At 34.3% G+C, this 22,272-nt stretch overlaps 1 protein-coding gene across 2 annotated transcripts in view; it reads right to left on the bottom strand.

Moving 5' to 3' along the window:
• The window catches only part of LOC121428386, a 45,031-nt gene that overhangs the window by 4,840 nt on the left and 17,919 nt on the right, over positions 1-22,272 (bottom strand). The window contains exons 1-4 of one of the 2 annotated variants that reach the window (XM_041624980.1): positions 19,928-20,044; positions 17,641-19,601; positions 16,827-16,927; positions 1,104-1,272 (exon numbers count right to left, since the gene is read on the bottom strand). In XM_041624980.1, the coding sequence (XP_041480914.1) occupies positions 1,104-1,272; positions 16,827-16,927; positions 17,641-19,601; positions 19,928-19,956 (2,260 nt within the window). In that variant the 5' untranslated portion in view covers positions 19,957-20,044. Of the gene's footprint in view, positions 1-1,103; positions 1,273-16,826; positions 16,928-17,640; positions 19,602-19,927; positions 20,045-22,272 lie in introns of those variants that run through there. The other variant, XM_041624989.1, reaches the window with a different exon arrangement.

The raw sequence follows: 22,272 nt of genomic DNA, 5'->3' as shown, positions 1-22,272 counted from the left end.
TGGTTGTCTCTTTTTTTTTCCTTCAGGTACATTTTGGAGTTACAAGGTACAAAGGTGATGGATGATTTACAACTGTTCTGTGAGTTGAAACACAAGTCTAAAGGAAGGTCGTAGAGTGATTACTTAGAATAATACATGATTCTTTAGAATGCTGAATCAGGATCATCAATTTATGAGTTTTAAGTAATTACTTAATGATTCTTCGACTATTCTTGGAAATATTCTAACGTATTTTACTTCATGAATGTGGATGTGGTGAATAAAGTTTCAATTCCAATTTCAGAAGAGTTTTACTACACAAAGGGATAATCATCGTACATGTAACAGTAAATTGACTAACCATCCCAATCCCCCCCCCCCCCCCACGCACACAAACACAAAAACCCTGCACTTTTCCTCTTGTGATGAAATGCACAGATTTCAAATGACTCAGTTGTTTTTCTTGCGTAACATCAGCAAAGAGTTGTATGGTTGGAAATTCTTCACTTTAAAGTAAATTTCCATAATTCTTAAGGGGGCTTTCTGGAGCCCAATTCACGAGCAGTGGTCACACGACACTAGGAGGGGCTTCACAATCATGAAGGAATTTTTTAATAGCCTTTAGCATGCATGATCTTGCATTAATAATGTCTCAAGGCTCGTTGATGCAATTTGATTTGGTTTTCTTCATGCCTACAATACAGTCCCATAGGTTTCCACCACAGCCTCAATATCAGAACACTTCTCCATACAATATTCAGATCAGACTTCAACTTGAAGGCGGGAGTATTTTTATTTCCATTCATACAAGTCCCTAACAGTCCATAAAATTCATTTTGAATTTTCACTGGCATACTGTAAACAACAAATTTTACCATGATTTTTGCCTAGTATCAGGGCTCCACAATAACCCTTTTTTTCTTCTGGTCCAACCTGTTCATGTCTAACCAGTAAGCACCCAGTTTTTCAATTTTTTACCGGTCCGAACCTAAAATTTACTGGTCCCAAGAAATATTAGAAATACATAAAAAAGACCTGAATTAATTTTGCTGTGTTTTCCTGCTTATTGCTACCCACTTGCGCTGCTAATAAGATTTTAATTATCCAAGATTATGAGAAATTACCATTATGATGTTCAATGCGTGTGTGATGTGTGCTGCCTTGAACTCTGAATGTTAAGCTGAGTATATGACGATCATCTGAACTATCTCGTACCAAGAAGGAACCATCTGGAGTATTCTCTAATCTCATCTCAGCATCATCCCAACTCATTGGACCCCAGTACCAGCCGCACTAATAACAAATCAAAATAGAAATAAATCATTTATTACACGATATATAAGCAATTTGATATTGATGTATAATTAATTTCGTTCATTTTGAAGAAACATTAAATTACATAGATGATGAAAACATACACACATACAGAGTTGTACTTGGAAATTAGATTGTTGTCAGTTGTTCACAATATGAATGTAGAATGGTTATTCATAATCATTAATATACATATAAATATTCATTATGATCTCATAAAGATTAACAAGACAAATCTACAAGGAATAAATATTTATGCACAGTGACATACTGTATATTCGATATTAAAACTTTGCTGGTCAAACGTCAAAATATGATAAAATATCAACGTTGAGTGAAAGTTAGATGGACTGTATGCATGTGTCTTTGTGTGACATTGCACTTTGACCTACATATACATGTAGCAAAAATGGATACCAAAAAAAACCATTCCCCTGCTGTGCTCATGAGATTTTTTCCTTTTCAATATTCTAATTGAATTTTGAGAGTAAGAACAACAAAATAATGACACTTCCACTCTTTAGGGGATGTATGTTGCTAGGGACCTCTCATCTTGGAAAATTACATTTTTGTTTGAATGACAAGATAATCTATCAATTGATATTCTCTCCGAATCTCCACTTTCTATCTTCAAAATATCAAAGGGTACACTTTCCCACTGGAAATACACACATAAGAGCAGCCCTATTTTATTTTCATATTAGTAGCAAAATGTGCACTTACATTATCTTTCAAACTTTTACTTATAACTCTATTTTCTGACTCGCTTTCTTCGTCATTCGCTTAGCTTTTAATGGATGTTGATCATCATTAGAAATTTTGCTATTACTATGTAACATAGCAAAGATCAGTTACTCAGTGCTTTTTTCTACCTAGATGTACTCTACATATAAGAAATATCTTAAAAATGTTAAATAGTGAAATTGAAAAAAATGAAAATGAAGAAGAAATGTGAAAGAACAAAAAAGAAAAGGAAGAAAGAAAAAAGTGGGAAAATTAAAATTAAAGATAGCATTAGCAAACAGATGTAAGTCCACATCTACTAAAGATAGCACATGTGCTGACAGAGAGATAGATAAAGAGAAAGTAAAATACCATATATACAGTACTACATGACCATTTCACACTTTACAACCCCCTCCCCTTCGGAACAATGTGCATAAACTTAAATGTCAGTTTACAAAAAAAAAGCCAAAATTACGGGGAGAGTTTTGATTAATGTCTTGAGAGGTTTCACATAATTTATTCAGCCTAGATTATCTCCGCTTGAGATCTAGAGTAAATTCTTCTCTTTTATCCTTCTCACTTGTTACATCAATCCATCATCCTTGCTGTAAGAGTTACCACAACAACGTCACACTACATCACAAGATGTAATGCTATATTTTACATTCTGACAATGTTGTAAATCAGGCAAAGCTAACTAAATGTCAGATTTAAGATTAAAGTAAAGATTCTCAGAAAATGTTACAGATTGGGTGGTGGGAAGTCAATACATGTGACAACCAACACCAATGATTTGCAATCGCTCTTTCTTTCTATCTCCCAGTTTTATTTGCCAAAGCTCACCAGTGCCGATTGGCTATTCTAGGAGTAACTCACATGGGACCTATTGGTGGAGAGATCTAAAGTGATCGTTTCTCATCTGGAAAGTGACAAATCCCAGTGTGGTCTTGCCAAATTGACTCCTTCTATGGCTCAGCTCATTCAATCAGTACGTAAAGCGCTTGTAAAACAGCCACTGAATAAATGCATCGGGCACTTCAAATAGACTGAGGCGTATTCGACCGATGTAGGATTTAAATGAACTGATAAAGCACTGATCACAATGGATGTACACTATTTTTTTACAAAAGGATGTAACTCCATAAGATAAATGAAAAGGAGTTACAGAAAAAAAATCAAATCATTCCTCATGAAAATAGCTCTGATTGATGCATTTTCACTTGTCATTTACTGAAGCAAATATATTTCAGATAGAGAAAGGAACATGCATCCATATCAGGAATTTATAAAATTGAAAATTTTTAAAAACTACATGTATATGCACAATAACTACCTAATGAAGTCATTAACATTACACATTATTTCTTAGAACAAGAAAAAAAAGAGTTGTGTGAAAAATATAAAAAGGTAAGAAGCTACCCATTTACAAATAAAGGACTTAATGCATTTCAAACCCCTTTATTTCAATAAACGGGATGAAGCAGGATTGATACCTTTACTGCATCTACATGTACAGTGTACACTGTTAGAAATAATTTAAACAACGCTGTTTACTATGTGAATCACACAGTAGTTGTTTAAACAGTTTAAACAAGTGTTTAAAATCTTATTCTTGAACAAAATCTAAATTCAAATACTCAATTATGAATAATCAAATCATGGTTGTTTAAGATTTTAAACACTTGTTCAAACTGTTTAAACAACTACTGTGTTATTCGCATAGTAAACAGCATTGTTTAAATTATTTTTAACAGTGGAGTAACCGTGAAAGTGTATTCCATAAAGCTATATGCTAAACACACCATCTCGAGGAGAATGATTTATAGCTGATAGGTTCAAATGAGAGTGGAGGGATACAGTATCAGACACTGTGACTCTTGGCAGCTATGCTTCAACACCCATCAAAACCCTGTTCATATTCTCCTTCACAATCTACTGAAGACAGCATATCAGCTTTAAAGGCATGAGATGGTATTCCAGTCCAGCATTGTAATCCGTACGCTACATTTTTATGCAGATTCAAAAGCTTGATAATATGGTCAGTGATAAAAAACAATGGCAATCAATCCACAACAAAGTTTCATTTTTTAAATATCTTCTTTTGATAACTCTTCTCTGCTTGAGACTTTCTTCACACATCCATTCTTGATAAAAAATAAATCACAATAAAAAGCAAATTTAATACATTCACATCAATGAAGATATATGGTACCATTCTATCCAGGGGCCTGTTGCAGAAAGAGTTGCAATTAAACGCAAGTCCCGAATGCGCGCTGTTGATTGGTTGAAAATCATGTTGCACATGATTTTTATAGTTGCGTTTGATTGCAACTTTTTCTGCAACAGGCCCCTGCTGGCAATGAAGAAAGACATGCTAAATAATTGACTTGCATGTATTTAGGAAAATAAACAAAGAATGTACACAAGACAACCTCAAGGTGTTCCTGTTTCACTTTTAGTTTGATTTTGTCTTCTGCTGAATTCTTGCCTTTGCTCTCCATAAGTGTAAGTCAAACTGTTAAGCATGTCTTTTATTCTGTGCCATTTTCATGTTCATATGATATCTTGCTCGTGAAAAATTGTACTAGAGGGTGAATCCTAATGTTGAAAAAATTAATAACTGCCTAAGAGTAGGAAATACACTTGTATTTAGTATACCAAGCTGAGTTCATATTCTTCAAGCCATGATCATGAGGGGGTGTTTTATGTTATAGACATGAATGATTGCCCTATATTCTTTTTAATGTATTTTTAAAATCTAAATCAATCCAAGTTATCAATCTACAGCATGTGGTTTTCCATTGCTTGTCAACCCCTTTTATTGATGTGCAACAAGTACATGTATATCTCCAAAGGAAGCAATGAGTACTAGTATTGTGTGGTTCAATTAGAAAATTAGTCTCTGTAGATGTACTAGACTGCATGTCACTGGTGTTTTCACAAACTGCACGAGATATATTCAACAAACAAAATGAACTTAGAAAAAAATATTTTTAAAAATTAGCTTTGTCTTGGGGCTCAGTAAGAACCTGATTGAATCTAATTTTTTATACCATTAAAGTTTAAACATCTAGTGAATTGAGTGAGAATGTATTTAAATTCTGAAAAAAAAATCTGAAATTATCCACAAGTCTAGAGCAATCACTAAAATAAATAAAAAAGAAGACTAGTAAATAGTAATTGTTACCTACATATAATTATCTCTGCATTTCATTCTCATGAATTGCTATTAGATGAATAGAAAACATAATTCAAATAAATTAAACAACATGTAAGCCAAAATCTAAAATCATATATTGAGAGATTTCTTTCCCTTCAAATCCATCATAGATAAATTATTGATACTCTTTATTAAACAAAAATATATTCTCAAGCTAAATAATGGGGTTTTTCCATCGAGTGACACAATACTAATTGAACATCAAAGATGTTGGAGGCTGAAAAGTGTGAAAATCTCGATACATTTACAGCGCCGTTTCCTTTCATAATGCTGCAGGGAAATTTCTGATGAAACGTGATCACATATTTTAACAAACATGGCAGCTAACAATCCAGCTAAGTGCTCTACATGGTGCCATAATGGGTGTTGTATAAGCAAGCACAAATCATGTCCAATATTTTTTTTTCCAAATCCGTATTTCATGAATTCTGTATTAATAAAAGTGGAGGGGGCAGTACAGAACTTTGACATCAAACTTGCCTAACAGCACTATCAACTTGCTGAAGTTTGCAATGCCTTACTTAAAAGGATTTTGTTCTTATGTTCGGGTTTTTCTTGGAATAGTTTTATCATTTCTTTTCTGTCTTGTCCTTTCACCTTTTGTCATGAAGAAGTGAAACTGTTTGAAAGTGTTAGGCCGCAGCATGTATTTCATGCTAACTACTATAACATTGGGAAATTGATAGCAGTATACTAGGTCAAAATCACTTGATGGTTTAAAATTAGCATTGTCTGCGTAAACGTACTGAATAATTGTGTACAGTACAGCTTTTATAGGTAACAATTTGTTTTTCTTGGATGTATCAGGTTCGAGAGTGAAACAAAAGACAAAACATGTGTCTATCCTTTCTTGGACAGAGACTATCTAAACCATTTTGAGGAACACCTCATGCGTCATCTACATATGTACAAAGGTAATGTTATCGATAGCCAACACAATATAGAAGGACAAATGTCTCATCATTATTTGTCTTAGTAAAATAATATTCATCTCGAATATAAGATAAATGATACCAGGAAAATAGCTCCCTAATGGGCCATTACCACTGTACCTTGCTCCACGTCTGGCATCAATTAGTTTTTAACCCTAATAGAGTCTCTCTACCCCACCTAATAATCAATTCACTGCTGATGATACTGGGGCAATCTTCTTCCCTCTGAACAAACAAAAGCAATCGGGTGAGTCATATTGACCCGATTTCCCATACTTTTTTTCAACTGACCATTTCTTGCAACATATGTAAAGAATACTCTTCTTAACGACAAAGATACATGTACCCATGATACATCTCTGGCCACAAACAGATACAGGAGGGCAATACTTGGTGTGAAGGTAGCCAGTTCCAAATGCCATTATCAGGTCAGTCAACACCCTAAGACAATCCCTGAACAGACTATACAATATTGAAGAGAGGCGATCGGTGTCAGGAGTGGGATAATGTTTCATCTTAAGGTGTAGAGAGGGAGATGGAGACTTGTAAAGAAGCTTCTGCCGCAAGAAGACCATTTATATCCTCTTCACATCAGATTGCTTCCATAGTTCTCTATCTTTAATAGTGTTTTGATTAATTTCAGTTTGGTCATTACAAACAGCTTAAAACTACACTGCAGATTTATAAGTATTTCATGAAAATAATTCTACTCTCAATTTTTTCTCATATCAACATAAAGGTTGTGAGATGAATGCAAACAACTTGCATTTGAGCAATTCCTAAGCATGAGCTCTGTCAGAACTTGAATGTTAAAGGGCAATTCCAGTCATTGAATTTTAACAGAATCAAACTAAATGTGTGTTTATATTAATTTACACTATCTGCTATCATGGCAGAAAATGAAAAATGGGTCAGTAATTGGCAAAACAAGCATGGACATTAATGGGACCTATTTTCCTCATTTTGCTTGTTTTTCAGCTCCATGAAGTCCTTATTATTCAAAACATTTGGATCGCTTCAGAACTTATTTTGATATCATTGATGATAAAAGAACTTTCCTGCTATTATTGATGCCCATTGCAATTCACTGACGTTTGGCTTCACAAGTGACCCAATACATTTCACTCCAAACTGGATTTAATTTTGTTTTCAAGAAATCCAGGCTAGAAGATCTACAGTGGATCATCATTTTACTTTTTAAAGATACCATAAGACTCATTCTCCCCACAAGAATCATTAACAAGAATGAATTCAAATCAATCAAACTGTCAAAATAAAGCACAGTATCAGTTTCATCCCATTTTTTTACTTCAAATGCCAAGTGTCTGCAGTGAAACTTTTGTATGGAGTCTTCCTACATGTAAATGTCAAAGCTGAAAGATAATACTGTTTATAAATCTATCAAGGTAGACTTCAATCATTGTGTACAGTTGTTCTTGGTAGAGTCTTTCTGCTAAGTATTAGAGGGTAGATGTAACCAAGGAGATATATCTCCTTGATGTAACTGATGGTATTTCATCTGGTCAAGCCTAGGGGGGGTTAAGCTAGGATTGAAAACTGAAGTAATTCTGTAGTTATGACATATAGGTACACTCTAAATTGCATGGATTTATAATAAATACAACTGGACTGTTTTTAGGGACTTACATGTATCAAGTTTGGGATTAACTTTTAATCCTAAAAAAAAAATCATTTTTAATCTCACAGGATTTAAATTTGAATCCTTTGATACTAAAAATATAATCTTGAGGATTAAAACTAAATCACAAATTAATCTGTTCCGTAACTACAGTCCACTTGGATTTAGTTAAATCCATTCAATTTAGAGTTTATGTCGATGAAATATCAAATAAAAGTATTGAATAATAATCATGTACACTTTTAATGAAAGAAAAACAATTTTTATCCAATACTTCAAAATTTGGTTCTCTTTCAAGTTATGTACTGCACAGAAGACTCAAATTTAATTGGCTACTATAAAGGAAGCTTGGGGAATACAGACACATCCCAGATAGCGGTTTAAAACATGAAAGAAACTAAATCATTATCTTTACAAAACTGATAATTTTTATGTAAAAAAAAAAAAAAAAAAATATTTTGAAGAACTAAATAGAGATTCACTACACATGTTATTCAATGAACATTATAAAAGTGTTGTTGTACTGTACTATGAAAGAATTTGTTTTCCTTTTTATTTGAATAGATAAATGACAAAAATAGAATCTACATGTATTGATGACTTGCATTAATGAGTCTTTATTGTGTCCTACATTTTGTATTCCAAGGCCAAAAGGCACGTAATGCATTTATTTTGTCACATATCCATGAAAGAGTTTTTAAAGCTGAATGCAATATACATCATCAATGTCATTATTTGCTTTTGATCAGTTCGACTCAAACAAGCTTTATGCATCACACCCAGGAAGTCATTATTTTGATCAAAGATGAAAACTTTCTATGATCAATAAAAAATGAAATGTTCATATGAAGGCTGGTGATGAAGCATACCTGGGGTGCTGCATGTTCTTTGACATTGAACTACTCAAAGAATGTTGACAAGTGTGGTGAATAGTAAACATACAATACAATCTGGACTTTATTCATATTTTGTATTTCACGCATTATTCCAGTTACTCTATTCATTGTGAAATTTTATGAATTTGAGAACTTTTAGGATCGTGCAATCAGCAAATGTGGGTAGATTGTACTTCTAAATGTAAATTTGAGAGGTCTGATTGTACCCAGAAGCTCCTATTGAACACATACCAACATGTACTGTATACCAGTATGAGCATACTGTGTGAGGCCCCGTACTGTGGATGACAGACATACATTTCTTAATGAAGGTCACATACATTGTTTAATGGTATAACTAGCTGCTAGCATGCATTAATGAAAGAGTCTCACATATCTACATTAGAAGGACTGTACATGTACATGTAGTTCATGTCCAAAATGCAGACCAGCCACGGCAAGCATGGTCTCAAGACTCTTTTCTATGAGGATACCGACAATTGCTAAACTACTATTATGATTTAGAAATTTGAAAATCATTCATAGTATTGTCTGCTATTATCACATTGACTATTATTTGGGCTTCTGACAGTGATCATGTACACTTTGTTTGGATGTCATGAAAATTATCATCATCAAATCACAATTTAGGCTAATGTCATTGAATTTGCAAGTTATCTTGATTGTTTATCTCAAATGAACTTTTCAATTTTACGAACTGGGGGTCATTTCATAAAGCTGTTAAAATTAAGAGTGAATCTAAGAATGACTGGTGAACATTTCTTATGTGCTAAATTTATTTATTTATTTATTGATATATTCATATTCCACAATCATCAAAGTACATTTCGTAATCATGTTTACAATGAAAAAAAAATGCATAACATATGCAGGATTGAAACGTAGCAATGAAATGAAAAAAGTGGAGGGGCCTACTAAAAAGCAGAGCTTGTAATATGATACAAATAGTCAAATAAATAATCAGCAAAATTCTATAAAATTATATAGATATAAACACTGTAACACAAATGTATTTACACTATATACAAAATTAAATATTGACTTAAAAAAATAATCAATACTACCGTGGATAAGTATGAAGTTCACAAATATTAGATTGAATCAATAAGAATTCAGGAGAATTTTTTTGATGAGTAATTTAAATCGTATAAGATTAGCTGCCTCTTTCATTTCTCTGTCCAGAGAATTCCAGAGTTTTGGTCCTGTGAAAAATACAGTTTTGCTAGAAAATACTGTTTTACTTTTAGGTAAGTGATAGTCATTTGATTATCTCGTATTATATGAATGTAAAGTATTGTTTCTCATAAATTTCTTTTGTAGGACATTAGGTACACTATTTCTATCTAGCTGATACATAAATTGGAATAGTTGCAAGCGGTACAGGTCATTGATTTTAAGGATACGTTTCTGACGAAACAATTCATCCGTATGAGCTCTAAAGGACATATTGCATATTATTCTCAGTACTTTTTTCTGAAGTAGCAAGACTTTATTTAGTCTCGTTTGAGAGGCATTACCCCATGCCAGAATTCCATAATTAAGATATGGTAGAATTAATGCACAATACAACATGGATAGCGCCTGTGCTGGTAGAACGTATTTAAGCTTATTGATGACTCCAATATTTCTTGACACAGTTTTGCAAGTATTGTTGATATGAGCATTCCACGTAAGCTTGTTATCAATAGTAAGACCTAAAAAATTTGTTGTTTGCACTTCTTTGATTTCAGTATTATCTAAAAGTATTTGATGCGGTAGATGTTTCAATGAATGACTAAAAAGCATATAATTAGTTTTTTGCAGATTCAGTGACAATTTGTTGGCTTTAATCCAGTTTGTTACTTTTTTAAATTCTGTATTCATAGTGCTCACAAGTACATGTGGATCATGGTGTGTATAGAAAATATTGGAATCATCAGCAAAGAGAATAAATGAGAGAACATGAGATGAATTTTTCATATCATTAACATAACAAGGGGCCAAGAATACTACCTTGTGGAATTTCACAGGAAACTGGCCTTGTTGGAGATTCTGATTCATTTACTGTAACAAACTGAATTCTATCAGTAAGATAACTCCTAAACCATTGTAAAGCTGTCCCTCTGATACCGTAATTTGATAGCTTACATAACAGTATTTCATGATCTATTGTGTCAAACGCTTTTGAGAAGTCAAGGAATAATCCTACAGTATGATCAGAATTATCAAAAGTAGATATTTTATTTATTAATGTCAATATAGCATGAGTTGTATTATGTTTTTCTCTAAAACCAAATTGATTATCACATATAATACTATATTTCTTAAGGAAAGCAACTGTCCTTTTATAAATGATCCTTTCAAGAATTTTTGAGAACGAAGTTAACAAAGATATTGGGCGATAATTACTAGTAATTAATTGGTCCCCCTTCTTGAAAATGGGTATAACTTTAGCTATTTTCATCTTCTTTGGGACCTGGCCAAGCTGCAATGATGAATTAAATATATGAAGCAGGGGATCAGCAAGAGAATGTATAATGTTTTTCAATACTTTATTTGTAATGCCATCATATCCGGGTGTCTTTCCTGCTTTCAAATTAAATACAATCTCAAGTAATTCTTCTCTATGAACTGGAGTAAGAAATATTGAATTATCATTTTGTTTGTCCAAAAAGTCCTCAAACGAATTTTCTACAGGGATAATATTTCCAGCTAACTTTGGTCCAATTTGAGAGAAATATGAATTAAATTCATTTGCTATAGAATGAGTATCTTCAACCATATTTCCATCTACACATAATTTATTAACAGCACTAGATTTGTTCATTTTGTTTAGAGCCCCATTTATTGTTTTCCATGTATTTTTAAGGTCGTTTTTATATGATTGTAATTTTTCTGAATAAAACCTCTTTTTTGCTATTCGGAGAGTAGCAAAAAGAGGTTTTTTGCTACTCTCCAAATAGCAAAAATAGCAAAAAATCACCAATGAACATTTAATTTTTTAAGCATAGTAATACATGTACATGTACACAAGAAAGGATCACCAGACGTTCTTAAGTTAAATCTTAACTTACGAACAACTTTATGAACAGCCCCTGAGTCTATTAATACTGACCCTCCTTCTCCATAGAAAACACCCATTTTCAAATACAGAAAGGGATTTTAAGTAGAACATTACAATTTCAATACTTCCTACACTTGTAAAAACAATGATGGGCAAAACCAGAAGCTTAATGAACAGGAACAACTGATTCATTTTAGAGTATCACACCTAGACTAAAGGAAGCCTTTCTCATCAATGGAACACTTATCACAACATCCTGGGGAGGTGTGACTTGTTCTAGATCTGGTCTTGAGAATGTATGGATGACTGCCAACAGGGAATTCCCCCTTTCATTTCCTTCATATTTCATTCAGTGTCTGTCTTTGAAGATACTGTGTACTGAACAAATAGCAGGTATTGTTTTGTCTTTCAATGATATTTATTCTACTGCACAGGTCTACATGTATGTGCAGGAGGTATAATCTTCAGTTTCATGTGGTGGTACCTACTTGTAAATTTATGTTTTCTTCCTGTTTGGTAAAATATATTTATTTCTGTCCATGCCCAAAATTTAGATTTGTAACAAATACATTTGATTCATTATCAGTAAAGTCTTATACATCTATTTGAAATCATGTAGTGACATATGAAATGATAAGGAAACTCTAATGGGAGAAAGACTTGAAGAGAAATTTTTCAGCCAAATTCTGCATTTATGAAATCTAAATAAAAGCACCTAGCTGATATAACATGATTAAAAAATCTATATACAGGGTGTACATATTTTCCACATTTTATAGTTATAGTTCATGAGACTGTTCCAGTATTTCATCGCAATCTTGGAATCTGCTGTATTTGGTACTTTTTTCTTGATTTTTCCATTTTCATACCCTTACAAATACATGTAACCACCACAATGGAAAACTTATATGAAAACATACATTTTTGCATAGTATAAATGTATTGAGTGTGATTTCATTTCATTCAATCCTATTCCATAGCCATACGAGTCCTAAAGGGTAATTTATAATTTGGTGAGACAATAGTAAACAGTCTGGTGAAAAGAAATCAAACAGCATCTTCAACTCTGACTGTTTGAATAGCTCTTCATTGCTCACTCAATGAAGGTCCGTCCCCATCTATCTAGACCAAGTTCATTCTACACAAGCTGCGATGGAATGGATGGGTGAACTCAAGACCAATTTGACATTCATGTATTACATGTACATGTATGCTGTATGTCTGATATCGTATCAAACGCTTTATTCAAGTTGAAGAAAAAAAAGAGTAGTATTAAAGAAGCAGTTGTCGAATAAATCACAGAAGTTTAATAAGATGAAGAAGAAAGAAAAGAAACTTTCAGATTACTCCCTATCCTATATCACTATTTAAAAAAGATAAGAGTAAAGATTTCATATCTGATAATATTTTCTGAAGATCAAGCCAACTAAACATTTGGTTCATACCAGTCATAGACATCTCTCTACATATTTCTATGTCTACACAGAGGATTGTAAACAAAAGTGATACAACATGGGTTTATAACATTGTATCTACAATGAAAAAACGCCCCTTAATGCATGTCCTGAGCAAGTACAATGTACTTTGAACTTATAAACAATTCATTATGTTTTAAAGTACCTTTCAATTTATTCAATTTCATTGAACACCTGAACAGAATAAAAAAAATAGCATGTACATGTAACAGGAAACATATGAAATATAATCTGATGTCTGAAGTCCTTCACGTATCTCTATCAAAACATCCAAACTAGATATCATACCAAGCAAGCTCCTTTCAGGTTTCAGGAGTGCATTTCATGAAATGTGTCGTCATTAAAATCTGTTAAAGCTACTGAAATTCTTTAATCTTATTGGCTGAAAGCAAATTCATCAGTGAATACCAGTTAAAAAAGGCTTCACAAAGGCTCCTATTATTAAGGCAACTTGAATTGAAAATAATGCATCTTTAACGTGAGGAACAAAAAAAAGCACCTGAGTAAGATCTTAAAGCCTGTGTATAGCTTTGGTAAAGGGTCAATAATGTGATTGATAATCGAATATCATCTAATATGACAGTCTTACTGAAGCGTAGAGACCGTTAGATATTTTTCCAACTGCACTTCTCTGAGAAAATTTCAAATATTCAAATCTTGGATATATAGCGCCCTCTCTCGGCGATGCTTGTTTTAAATTAAAAAATGGGCATTCAAGCACTTATCTTATAAATATAGTGATTAGATATCCAAAAGTTACAGACAAAGAACATATCTTGAAAGTTTCAGCCCATTCCATGATTTGGAATAGGATTTAATTGAAAGACAAAAACACGCAGATATTTTAATTTGATCGGGTGACCCGATCAAGTTAAATTTCCATGTAAAATCGCAAAATTTATCCTGTAAAACACATTTTCATTTCATATCCTCCACATCATAACTGTTATAGGGCATATCCATTCATATTAGCTAGCAATGAATTGGAATAGTGATACATGTAGGTGCATTTTGGTGGATTTACCAAAACTATACACAAGCTTTAAGGAAAGTCAGAAAGCTGCTCTACAAAGAATCAGGACAAATCATGAACATCTCTGGACATGTAAAATCCTTCCTTGAGGCAATTTAGCAGAAATCTGAAAAAGGGGAAATCCACTCAAATGGAATAATGGTTAATCAGGGAATCGCAGTGAACAATTCCATGTCTTTCCCTATTCCCATATATTTCCTTTGCCCCTGTCTTAATCAAATCTAGAAAATGAATAATTAGTAACCCAAACATAAAAAAATATAAAAATGGTATATTTAGGAAAATAGCACTGAAATGGACATATAAAGCTTTTTGACATGTATTCATCAGAGCAAAATTATAAAGTATGTTCATGTTTAAGGCTATTTTTCTCTTATGTAAACAAGAAATTTAATCGTTTATTTATCTCCACAGTAATTAACCTGAACATTCAAAACAAAACTTCGCAACTCAAAGTTTTTACCAACCCGGCTGCTCTTCTTACAATATTGTAAGTGTAATTAACTATGAATGTGGAAGGGAAATTACAAGACCTTGTTCCTGGAAAGAGTACTATAGCTTTTTTTTTGGGGGGGGGCGCTAAAAAAACAGTAAGTCAAGGTGTCATTAATATTATGAGAGTCATACCATGTTGGAATGATGGGTGCAGTCTTTCCTTTGTTCATGTTCAAGAAAATTGAAAGCATACTGGAAGTGCTGTCTTTGTTTTCAATACAATCTTTTACAACCAAGGTCCAAAGTACACAGGAATAGCAACAATCGAAAACTGTGAAAGGAACAACCGAATGATCGCAGTGCATCCAACAGCTCTAGGAACATGTTTCTATTTACATGTACATGCAGGCCAAGTACATGTATGTGGCAGTTCACTTCAGTTTGTAACATGTATAGAATCATACTGATCTTTCTCCAGAAAAGTATGTACACACCTGAAGAACCCATTTAATTTCCATATTTCATGCCAAGAGTAGAATACATGAATACAGGCCCCATTAAGAACTTAAAACTTTCATGCTAAATTGACAAATGCGTCAATGCATACAATGCACCTGTAAACATGCATAATCTGCTCAGGGTATGATCCAAAAATTGGGCCATATCATTACTGGTACTCACATCTAATCAAAGCAATCCCAACAGAACTAGTCCCACATGATGTAAACTTAAATGTGTAAACACTTCGGCAAATAAGCAGGGAAAAGCATAATACCCCCACTGCTCTATCTCATTCCCATGATGTGATTAAACTTATTAAAAGCCCTGACGAGATGCCAAGAGGCAAATTGAAACAATCGTCTGTTCTCGCCGACTAATTGGAATTTTTACGCAGTTAATAAGGTTAAAGAGCAGGTTATATTGATGCACACCACTACCGATGTACCATAATTGAAGTTCATAATGCTTACCCATGGTTGATATCGTTTTATGATTTAAAAAAAAAAATGAAATTACATGTATAAACACAGTTTTAATGCTCAGGTTTGAGAAAAACAAGGAAATATGATTGATGACAGATTTCAATGGAATGATCTTCATTTAAAACATGGACAGGGAATTAATTTTCTTTACAAATTTGAATAGCATTTTTGGTATTAAGAGAAAAGCTCTCAAAAAAGTAATGTACAGTCCTATGAAAAAAAATTCTATACAAAAGACTTTATGCATAGCAGTCTTTAAAAATGTGGAGCAAATTGTGATGCGATACGAAGAAAATTATTCCATGATGTATTATTAAACTGCACTTCAACAAAATTAATCTTGAGCAAAAATATTCCACTCAATCTTTCAACATTCTTTAAGGTGTAAACAGGCTGGATAGCATTGCTTGTTATACAAATATTTAATACATCATATGAAATTGGTATTTTATGCTCGAACTTTAAAATAAAGAATTAGAAGTAACATCATCTACCCTCCATGAAAATGATGGGACCTACAGTTCTTTTTGCATGAAGCAATAATAAAAAAAACAGCTGGGAAAATACATATGGACATGTATGGTGAAATAGTGAAATCATGTAACTTTGATAAACTGTACGTACATCACTTTTTACTGTCTAAGACCAGAGATTGGTGACTCTATTTACATTTGAAGAAAGGTACAGAATGAAAAGATGGACAAGCTTTAAGATACATATCCAAGATAGCACATCAAACTTTTCTTCTTTGGTGATTGAAGGAAAAGTGTTTCATCGAGCGATTAACATTTCACCCATTGTGCAGTAGGATACTCACTTGTTGGATATATGATGTAAATGTGAAGTGAATGTACTGTACTAAAATTCAGACAGAATAGAAGTCATAATTTCTTTTAAAACATATTCCAAACAACCTGTTTGGGGGGATTCCCCTGCAACATCTCAGTCTTAATCTTATCAAAACCAACAATTCAGGGGTAATAAACACTGCAGTTTGCTTTGGTGTTGGTGTCCAACTGGTGTCAGTTCGGGTAAACTTTGACAAATATCTTTAAGGGGAGGGGGTAAATGTATTGCAGTACCTGGTTTTCCATTATCGATTATAGATTCCTAAAAAAATTGAATTATAACCAAACAAGACAAAATCTTACCTCACTAATCCTTCTTAAACTTGATGCAAACATTCCCTGGCATTTAGCAACTTCATCCTTAGTAGGAAAGCCCTCTCTTCTCTCAATCACGACCATGTTCTCTGCACATACATACAGAAAGAAATGAAGCAATAAGCGTATACAATGTCATAGCTTCCCTCAAATTCTTGAGCAAAATAAGAGTTAGTGATGTGCTTTCATAATTGCATTGAGGGAACTACATGCAAATGAGACAAAGACCTTCACCAAAAAATTGGCTTTTGTTACAAATAACATTGCAACATACTGAAAGAGCCAGGAAAGCCTCCAAGTTTGTTTTGTTCCAAGAATAAAATTGGTGTATTTGACTCTGTATGATTCATTTTGATGACTATGCCTGAAACTACTTTTCCAGGCAATGGGGAAGAAATGACTGTTGTTGGTTAAAAGCCAAAATAATTTCAAAGAAAAAATGCAGGAAAATCACTATAATACCTCATATCATTCTGAAACCAAAAATTGCTCTTCAATAATTAATTCTGATTTTAAATACTTTCATCCACTGGGCTGAAATCTATATTCCTCATAAAGATAAAATAAAGTGTGAGTAGGCAAACATTCTTTACCATAAATGGATATAACAATTTTTTTCACACAGGATCATACATACATGTAATAAAAAGCTTAAAATGGACTTGCAAGAATAGCTGATATCGACCTCTTGATATTCTTTATTTGGCCAAGACATAACAACAAATATCTAGGTTATGGTAATGACTGAAGTAATAGGTACATCTACTTGGATGCAGGAATTGCTCTCATATCAAATACTTACCTTGACCTGGTCTTTGGGGTGTCAGTCTAGGACCTGCAGATGGTCTTTGAGGACTAGGTCTAGCAGGTGGTGGAGGTACTATTTGGTTCCTACCATCTGTAGGGCAATAGAGAGACTGCGGTCTCTGGATATTACTCCTTCGATTCTCTCGTGACTGGACTATCGATTTGTTGCCTGGTACGTCCGGTAAGGGTCTGTCAGGGAAAGCACAGGACTTACGACGGGGAGTCTTAAAGAGCTGAGACACTCTGTTCTTTAGGTGAGCCGTCTTTGAACGGCGTGGGATGCTAGGGTCAAGAGAGACATCATTTAGGGAGGAGTGGCGTGGAAGTGATTTACTTCGCAAAGATGCACTGGTTCCTCCATCATCACTATAAAGACCATTCATAAGAGCAGGTAGACACATATGAGTTGGCTCTGTCTCCCACTCAGCCTTCTTGGATTCCTCATCTAAGACCATTGACATACGAGGAGGAATAGGTGGAGGTGATTCATCATCATCTTGACTTCCTTCAGGTTGAGCATAGTCTCCAAAACCAGATTTGGGTTTTGTTCTACGGTCTATTGCTGGTCCATACATACTTTTTTCTTTAAAAGATTCATCACTTCTGTAGCTGGCTAAAATTGCTGCTCCATCAGACACTGATCTTGGAAGGTTATATTGAAACCTCATATCGCTCTCGTCACATGCTGGATTTTTCTGAGTTGTAACAACATCTACAATTTGACTATCCTTTGGCAAGAGGACAACTTCCTCAAATTTATCCTTTTTCAATTTGTCTTTCGCAACTTTGTTGTTTAAGTCCCCATTTGCAGTTTGTTCTGAATTACCCTTACGTTGCGTCTTTGATTCCCTATGAAGCGAATCTGATGAACTTTTGTGGTGTCGGTCCGAAGATTCACTATCTAAACTTGCCAGGCTATCTTTCATCATGACTTCAGCTATGTGAGGTGTACGAGGGTTGTTTAGAGGTTCAATATCAGGTTGGTGTGTCATCTGTATTACTAGAGGTTCTAACTCGGCACTTGACATGATTCCATTCTGTTGCATTGTCCTGGAGTCAGTGTCACTTCCTGCTCCATTTTGCTCAACTTCCACACTGTCTTCCTCCATCCCTGTAAAATGACAATGTACATTAACAGAGCAATTGACAGTCACATCGGAGTTGGGTGGCAGTCCTCCACTGGGGACAATGTTTACTGAGATGTCATTTCTGACAGATGCTTTCCGTTGTAAAGGCACAATGGAATCTGATTCGCTTTCATCTCCCATCAAACCTCCAACACTCAACTTCACATCTACATTGTTTCCTTTACCTTCATTTCCACAGCGATTTGCCTGAACATTCAAAACAACGCTTCCCAACTCAAAGTTTTTACCAACCCCACTGCTCTTCTTGCGATACAATCCGGTTTTGGGACGAGCTCCCTGCTTATCAAACATAGAAACACCACTGTAAGAACTCTGATTGCTGCTTGAATCCTTGTCCGACAGTGGACCATTGCTACCATTCTGTGAGAATCTTCCATTTGAATGTTCATTTCCCCTCCCATGTTTAACAAGACAATGGTGATCCATATCAGTATCTCGCCTTTCCACGTCATTTCCATTTCTGATATCGCATCCATTATGATAAATACAATGGCTTGTTCTTCCATTCAGTGAGATCCTGTCTGGATCATTATCAAGTCTTGATGATGGTTGTAAGTCTCCACTCAACCCATGACCAACAGATGGATTTACTACGACACCATTTCCTAGGTTCTTCTGATATCCTGATAATACCTGTCCTGCAGGATCTTCTTTTGGAGACTTGGTGCCCCCTCGTTTCAACGTCCGCCTCATCCTTCCCATCAACCCTGTGGCTTCCTTTCTCCCTGATAGTTCTCGAACATCACGGCTGTTGGAGGATGGGGGCTTGGCTGAGGGCATTCTCATCTGCACATCAGCCCCAGAGTTCCTGCAATAAGAAAATAAAGAGGGAAACTTGATAGAATAATGCTTGATTAAAAGTCTATGGTACATGTATGTACACTTGGAAATGAAATGAGAAAAACCTTTCTATGCTGTTAACAAAATGTCTTTATGAAGACATAAAATGTAATTCAATTTCATATGAAATTCACATATAAGTAAGTAACATCATGAAGGTTATTAAACAGCCTTTAAGATTAATACCACAATGCAAATGGTAACATATTAATATCAACTGACATGGAAGAAAAAGCATACAATATATCTACAATGATATTTCAAGTCTAGAGACTACACTTTCACTTGTGCTACCTTTTTTCCTTGTGGCTACCAGCTTTCATCTTGGTTGTGTAAAGTAAATGAAAATATGAATGAAGATTTTTCCCAGAATATCACACCAATGTCACACAAATCATGGTAGATTCTTAATACAATGAACTACACTCAACTCCAATCAGTTCATTTTGGTGGTAAGGCACTGCTCCTTTCCTCGCTGCTAGGCAGTTGCTATCTAAAAAAGGCAATATTTGTAAGATCCTAGGCAACAGCTGACCAATATAAAGCTATGGAAGAGTGTGTTGTAATATCTAATGATTTCTTTTTGCTTCCTCTTTTAATATGAAAACCTGAAAGATTGTCCAAAGAGACTATGTGATCAGTCCTTACATCATTTGTGTAATATAAATTACAAAGAAAAGGAAAGTGAAACTTTCACAAGAAGCAGCCGCAACATTAAGGGCCTACATGTAGTCTTGAATTAAGAAGTTATTGTTATTCCCTCTGACTAGGATATGATAATCTCAGAAACCTGATTCTATCCATCTGGATTTAAATGATTTTCAAATAAGTATCTCCTGGGTAGATTTGAATACTATTTCCCCCAAAATGTCAAACTCTCTTTTGACACAATACACATTCTGATAGTTGGATATCATTGCTACATGTATACTTACACATCAGTCATGTGTATGTACACTGTATGATGATCATCTCATTTTTTTTCTGTCAGCATATTTTGCTCATTAATACAGCAACTCTCTAATAAATCCTGATTCCAAGATACATCAGTCATTTTAAAAAGTTGTTTAAAGAATTGAGGATAGACTAATACTCTCTACTGAAGAGTTTATACCAGTACTAAGCATAAGTTTCAATTACATTGCACGCTATAATAAATAGTCCCACTTTAAAATAGGCTTTCTACTAGAATCAAAACTAACTTGAAAAATGAATCACAATGAAAAAAAACAAGGAAGCGTTACTTAGTAATCATTGCAATATTATTTTGAAATGAATATCAAAATATTAATCTAGGAATTCCATTTCCTTAGAACTTTTTAAATGAATCTTCCACAGTATGTTGACATACATATATGTCCTATAACAAAATTCATTCAATAAATCTGCTTTACAATCACATGCTCAAATGTGATTATCAGAATATCACTTTATTGTGCCATTTACATATACATGTAGATTGTGAAATTATTTTCCATTTTTGTATAAATGATTTTGAGATTAAAACAAGAGGGCAAAATATCCAATGGAAAGAATGAAACATATTTTATATATCGGAATGACATTTTCTAATGACAGGAGGGGGCATGATATACATGTATTGTAGAAATTCAAGTGTTTTACCCTACCATGTGTTAATAACTTAATATCTCCATGACATATTTCCCTACGTGTACATGTATACGGTACATGGTGGTGGGGGGGGGGGGTTAAAAGGCATCAAAGTGCTTTGCCTTGTATGTGGAGAGTACATCACAAGAGCAAATCTCATGGTCTAAAATCAAATTACAAGGCGGGCCAAATCAATAGCTGCTCCATTCAGGGTTGCATACAGGTGTGTGTAGATGGGCAAACGTGATCTTAGCCATGTTTTGGAGCTGTCGATGGCGTGAAATGAGCCACGGTAAGGTGCGGGCCAATTTAAAGCCTGAAAGAGCAAAGACTTTTTACTTGGCTCCTTGAATGGATGGAACGGTGCTCTGGCTGCTGCTAGCTCGCTCTAAGGCAAACAACATCATCTACACAGCTCCACAATCACTTCAACACGTCATCCAGAATGAATGCATCACTCATTTTTCCTTAATGTCCTCAACCGAGAAAACTTTAATAAATTTACGCCTTTAGATAACAATGATTTCAATAATATGAGATTGTGAGAAGCAGGCCAATATAAATCCTGACTCTTGCTTGTTTGTAAAACTCGGTCACTCTGTGAATGCCATGGTTGCCATTACGTACATGGGATGGCTCTCTGACTGTCCGATATCCCTGAAACCCATTAAGAATATGCAACAAATGAATGATTAGTTCTGAGCACTATCTGTACACCATTACATCACTTTCACTTTTCAAATAGGTTTTTGATTTGTGGCCCATGCTTTGATTGCTAATAGAAATGACCGGGACAATCCACGCATGATAATAGCTGAAAAACCCTGGGGTTCGGTGTATTAAAATGACACATAATGACACATAATATCTTCTCACTGTCAAGTGCAGCTCTCTTTGGTACCCTCCATCGGCTGAATACTGTGTGTTTGGGTAGGCCTACATATTACTGCTCGTTCTAGTTCCAGTAAAGCCTGCGTAATGCCTCCATTGGCCTCACACCTACCAATTTGTACTAATGGGACAGGCAA

The sequence above is a fragment of the Lytechinus variegatus genome, chromosome 1, assembly GCF_018143015.1.
Source record: "Lytechinus variegatus isolate NC3 chromosome 1, Lvar_3.0, whole genome shotgun sequence".
Classification (NCBI taxonomy): Eukaryota; Metazoa; Echinodermata; class Echinoidea; order Temnopleuroida; family Toxopneustidae; genus Lytechinus; species Lytechinus variegatus.
This window is presented reverse-complemented; position numbering and strand designations above follow the sequence as displayed.